This window comes from Grammomys surdaster, unplaced genomic scaffold (assembly GCF_004785775.1).
Source record: "Grammomys surdaster isolate TR1022 unplaced genomic scaffold, NIH_TR_1.0 126391, whole genome shotgun sequence".
NCBI lineage: Eukaryota > Metazoa > Chordata > Mammalia > Rodentia > Muridae > Grammomys > Grammomys surdaster.
This window is the reverse complement of record NW_021621185.1, coordinates 17,985,660-17,991,591: the sequence shown is the minus strand read 5'-3', so window position 1 is coordinate 17,991,591 and position 5,932 is coordinate 17,985,660. Positions and strand designations below refer to the sequence as shown.

Below are 5,932 nucleotides of genomic sequence, written 5' to 3'. Positions count from 1 at the left end.
TTCTCTGAGCTAGCAGACTTTTACCCCAGCATCTGGCTTTGAGTCTTCATTGGTAAATCAAACATTTGGGATTTTGTTTTTCAAAACCCAACAGTTCTCATATCTTGAAAATAGATTATACTGATTATACTTCAGTGTGTTATCACTCACTGCCCCCCCCCCAGTTTTAGCTTCTGTCAACTGGAGATCTGTGGGTTACAAGTAGCTGAAATATGAGGGTGTCATCCAAAGCCTGACTCACACTAGTTCTGCAAATCGGATTCTCTTAGCTCCCTCTGATTTTTGAATACCTCTGAAAAATAATCTTAATGATTATAAATAGATATAAACAAAATAATAAAATCTATTTTTGATAAAAATACAAAAACAATTCTAAAATTAATATGGAAGCTTAAACAAAGTAAAACAAAAACTTTGAGGAAAAAACAAAAACAGGAGGCATCAGACTTAGTGACTTCAAAATTCAGACCTGGGGTTGTCAACTGAAGTCCTGGCATAAGGAGAGATACAGGCCCACTAAGAAGAACAGCAAGCCCAGAATACATTTATACAGTCAGGAAAACTCGACTTGAACAAAGATGCCAAGAATATACAACGAGGAAAAGACACATATGTTGAGGTGTGGCTCCCAGCATAGCTGTAGCCATTTTGTTCTATGCCTGCCAACTACATCATATTGTTGCTGTAATATACTTGTCAGTCATTGACAGAAAAATAACTTGACTCAGAGCAGGTTGACCACATACCCAGTTTTGTCCCATATGTTATGAGGTTTGTTAATCTTAAGAAATTCCACAACTATAAGCTTCCTGTAGACACCATCAAATTAAAGGTCAATATGAACTGTTACGTCTAAAATGACTTGAGTCAGGGCTGACCATTGGGCAGCACTTCCAGCACCTGTGTATGAGATCACTGTGGGTTTTGTTTTTGTTTTTGTTTTTTGTGGTTTTAGCCTTTATAAGCAGTCCCTGAGAGATGTCCAGTGAACAGCTTTGAGCTGTTGCTCTGGTCGATCAGTCTTGGGGGTGTGCATTCAGTAAGCTGCCCGTGTTTAGCTAATTGGTGTTCACATGGTTTGTGGGTTGACTCTAGGGCTCCCACACAAGACGTTGGTAATGCATGACAGCAGGAAGACTAGATGTCCACATGCACAAGAATGAACTTGAAGTCTGTGCTACATCACTCACAAAAGCAAACTCAAAATGGACTGATGGCTTAAATGGAAGATGTTAAACTGTAAAACTACCAGAGACATGGGAAAAGATTTACAATATTGATCTTTACAATGGTTTCATAGCCACGACAACAAAAAACACAGGCAACACAAGCAAAAATAAGCCATGGGTACCCAACGAAATTTAAAAGTTTCTGCACAGCAAGGGACTCAATCAATCCTGGGAAGTGGTAAACCATTGGATGCTACAAAATGTACAACTATTCTTCTGAGAGTGCATTAGTTTCCACAATATATGAAGAATTCTATAAGGCAGAACAAACCGAAAACCTAATAACTTTACTGTCTATAGACTCTTGATTTTTTTGCTGTTATTTCTTGAGACAGAGTTTCTGTGTAGTCCTGGCTGTCTTGGAACTTGTCCTGTGGATTAGGCTGGCCTCGAACTCAGAGATCAACTGCTTCTTGCTTCCTGAGTCCTGGGATTAAAGGCATGGGATTTGAAGAGATATTTTCCCAAAGAGTGCACATCATTGACCAATAATTATACACAAAAATGATCAATATCAATATCAAAAAGCAAGCAAACACAAATAAAAGACCCAGTGAGCCTTGACTTCACACCTGTTGTGTGTCCAGATGGCTATTATGAGAGAAAGGGAAGGAAATCTCATTGCATACTAAATCTAGATGAACCTCAATTGAAATAAGCCAGTCATGGATAACAAACAATGCAGGATTGCAGGTTCTTTGTTATTTTTGCTTTTGAGACAGGATCTCTTTACATAGCCCTGGCTTCCTTCCTTCCTTCTTTCCTTCCTTCCTTTTTTCCTTCCCTCCCTCCCTCCCTCCCTCCCCCCTTCCTCCTCCCTTCCTTCTCATTACCTTCTGTTTCTTTGAGATAAGGTCTCACTATGCAACCAGGCTGGCCTGGAACTCACAATCCTCTTCTCTCTGCCTCCTCAGTGCTGGGATTACTGGCACATGCCACGATGGCTAGCTTCATCTTGTTTCTTTAAAAACTTAAAAACCTGTTTATTTGTTTGTTTGCTTGTTTGTTTTTTGCATGCAAGCATGCAGAGAACATCATTGTCTCTGTGCTGGTAGAGGTAGGGGTAGGGGGTAGGTATATATGTGACAGGGTGCGCCAGAGAGCAGTGATGTCTTGATGATGTCAATGTGTAGCTTAGAGCTGAGATGACACAGGTGCCAAACCCCCAAAGTGGAAAAGACAGTGTTGGGCTGTAAGTGTTGGGGTGAGCCCTAGACTGGCCAAAGCCTGGTCTGTGCTGATGAGAGAGGAGGGTAGGTCGTGGTATGCCGGGTGAATGTGCCTGAGAATCTCTCTAGTTTCGGATGAGATGGAAGATGGTCCTGAAGATGGCTGGATGCCTTTAAGGCAGGCAGACGATGTTGAGCCATTAGGTTTTCTCTTCCTTCATTCCCATCAGTGTTCTGTATCCCTCTCTGAAATTCAGACACCTAAATAGTGGAGGATGCAGAGAAGGGCGTGGTGCCAGAGCTCATGAACTTCCTGTGTTCTTTCTGCTCTGTGGTCTGGCTTAAGGACTGTTTGCATTAGACCAGGATAGGAAGGCCTCCTGGTGTAAAACCTAAGACACAACCCCTGTAGAGCTCAGTATTGTCTCAAATATGAAAACATCAAATTCTGATATCCTGAGGAGATTCCTGTTACTTTAAAGTGTTTTAACCACAAATGTAATCATTTTCTTTCATTAAAACCTTACATTGTGGTCTTGAGTTCGATTTTTCTAGCAGTATTTACTGCCTATTTTAAAGCCGTAGGGAAAACTTGAGAGAGCTCTCTCTACACTGTCCCCAGCTCTGGACAGAAAACAGAAGCCATGGTCTTCTGCCAATCGGCAAAAATAAGCTTACACACAACTCCTGTCTGGATTCCCTCCCATTCCACTGGAGCTGTATGTCAGTTCTGGAAGTGTCAGCATGGTTCCCACCAGTGATTCAGAGTAACCCAGGTGCTTGGAAGCACAGTGTAGAGTGATTTCTCTCAGTGGTTCAGTGAGGCTGAAGTCCTGGCTACAGAGCACTGTCCAGGAGCGAGTACACAGGGAAACATGCAAATCAGGGACAGCCCAGCTAACACCCAGAAGACTGCAGACTCTTGCTCTTCATTAAGGGAATGCTGATAAGAAACAGGATCAGAGTAAAGCAAGGGACAGGGAGCCTGGAATTTTATTTCTGCAATATTCTATAAAATCAAGCTCTGTCAAAGTTTTGAAGCTGAAACCACCTCATATTTCTTATGGACGAGGTAGTCACACTGACACTAACTACTCTCTGGCCATTTCTCATCGACAGTTATATGACTAGGCCCCATGATGAGGTCACATGTGTCCGACATGTCTGTCATTTGCTTTTACAAAGCCAAAAATTCCCCCAATATGTACACTGAATATAATGTAACTAACGTTTTAGAGGCCAAGTGAAATGCTCTCCCTGAGTCTCTGCTCTGCCTGTGCCTCGTTCTTTCTCCAGTACGTTCAGGTCACTAGGTACTCGTGACTGAAGTGTCACTCTTGATGAATAATTTGGGTCCATGCTGAAATATGTGTAGCTGAGAGTTGGACCCTCGTCATTGCCACGCATTTTGACACCGAGGCAGGGTAACCCATGGTAACTAAGCTCGGATCAGTTAAGGGGCAGAGAGCCTCCCCTCTCCACTGCTCTATAAAAGACCCAGGAAAGGGACCCTAGCAGCTTCGAGCTCTCAGCGTGGGCGAAGGCGTGGGAAGAAACGCCTAAGATCTCTGTTGCAGAGCACACCAGCTGCGGACACAAGGCCAGCATGTCACCGAACTTCAAACTCCAATGTCATTTCATTCTGATCCTCCTGACAGCTCTAAGGGGAGAGAGCCGCTACCTAGAGGTGAGCCATTCTTTCTTGATCCTTAACATCTTTCCCTTGAGTATTCAGCCAGGGACAGCAGACCGACTTTTGATCCTTTCTCTGCTGCATCCTTTGTCCCTGGTTTACCTAGACGTGCTTTCTCCTTGCTCCCCCCCCCCCCCCCTCCCGAGCATCCAAACTGCCTGCCTTTCTCTGGCCTAGGTACCCTAATCTGATGGAAAAAAATCTAATACTCATAGTCTCTAGACACAGGAGACACGGATCCCCCACCCCCCATTTGTTTCTCTGAGCTGCAAGAAGGGTGCCCTGCTCCTGCTTCACTTTCTTTCCCTCCCCTTGAACTTTTCCGGACCGATCCACTTTCCTTGCCAGGTGCAAGAAGCCGCGGTCTACGACCCTTTCCTGCTCTTCAGCGCCAATCTGAAGCGGGACCTGGCAGAGGAGCAGCCGTACCGACGGGCTCTGCGTGAGTTGGGGTTGTCCTGCTTCAGTGTGTGGGGGCCTGGGAGGCGGGAGGCTAAGGCTTTGCACTTAGGACACAGGCTTGCAGGATGTCTGTCCCGGGGCAGGCTGGGACCTCTTGGTTGCAACATCCACGAGGCTTCTTTCAAGCCAGAGCAGGGAACCCAGTGCAGCTTAAGCTGGGAGCTCCAGGCTGGGGTGCGCTGTGGAGCCGGGGAGTGGGGCGTGCTGGAAGCAGCTTCCCGAGGCAGCTGGGGACCCCGGGCTCCATGATCTCTCCCAGGGTGCCTGGACATGCTGAGCCTCCCTGGCCAGTTCACCTTCACCGCAGACCGGCCGCAGCTGCACTGCGCCGTCTTCTTCATCGGCGAACCCGAGGAATTCATCACCATCCACTATGACCTGGTCTCCATCGACTGCCAGGGTGGGGATTTCCTGAAGGTGAGGAGGTCCCTACTACTCGCGGCCCCAGTCCACGTGCCCCTAAGCGCGGCCATGTGGGGGACAACTGAACCTATCTGTGCTGGAGTCTCAGAAGCGCCCTGGGAGAGCCCAGAAGGCTGGATTCCTAGGAAGGGTCTAGCGCCAAACGCTGCAGGTCTAGCGCCCCCGATGCTGGTGGTTTAATTTCTCTTCTGTGCTCTCCCCAACTCCTGGGAACTTCCTAGCACTTGAACTTGCTGTGTGAGACGCTATGATGTAATCTGGGGCACACAGAACATGGCAAAAATAATTAGCAGGAGCTCTCAAAGAGGGTTCTCTTGCAATCTGAGATCTGAACCCACCTCGCCCTTCCAGGAGCGCCTAGGCTCTTCGGAGCCGGGCTGATGGGGGTTTTGGAGTAGTGGGGCACTGGTTGGGAGAGGGATGCTGAGAGGAGGTAGTTTGAGAGAAGCAAGAAGGAGAAGATAATTCACCCAGCTCCACAGCTTCCCACTTCAGTCCCCAGAGCCACACAAGTCAGCCGAGGGGGCGGGGATAGAGGTCTACCGCCCCAAGAAAACAATCACATTTTAGACCTCCAAAACCATTTGAGAACCTGTCAAGCTTGCTAGAAATAATTTGCAACCGGGCTGTTGGTAATTGTGGTACGACGGACTCATTAAAATGGAGACCTGCAGTGATTTCTGAGAACGGGGTCAACTGACCTTGACCCTTTGTCCCAGGAAGCAAAGAGGAAGTCTTACACAGCTTACTAGCCAGTGCTGCCTGACTGCAGCATTTAGAAATATTTTAAAAAATAACTTGAGGTGATATACATATATATTAACATTAATATGATTATATATATTAATATGAAGAGTGAGACACTGGCAAAGTCTGCTGCCCTGGATTCCCCCCCTCCCACAAGCCCCTCCCCCCCCCCAGGGGGGGGGGGGGGGGGGGGGGGGGGGGGGGGGGGG

At 46.9% G+C, this 5,932-nt stretch overlaps 1 protein-coding gene across 2 annotated transcripts in view; it reads left to right on the top strand.

The window, feature by feature from the left end:
• The first annotated feature begins 4,697 nt into the window (after nucleotides 1-4,697).
• The window catches only part of Crhbp (corticotropin releasing hormone binding protein), a 14,721-nt gene continuing 13,486 nt past the window's right edge, over nucleotides 4,698-5,932 (top strand). For both annotated transcript variants that reach the window (XM_028760172.1, XM_028760171.1), the window contains exon 1: nucleotides 4,698-4,970. In XM_028760172.1, coding sequence (XP_028616005.1) covers nucleotides 4,824-4,970 — 147 coding nt within the window. In that variant the 5' untranslated portion in view covers nucleotides 4,698-4,823. The remainder of the gene's footprint in view (nucleotides 4,971-5,932) is intronic.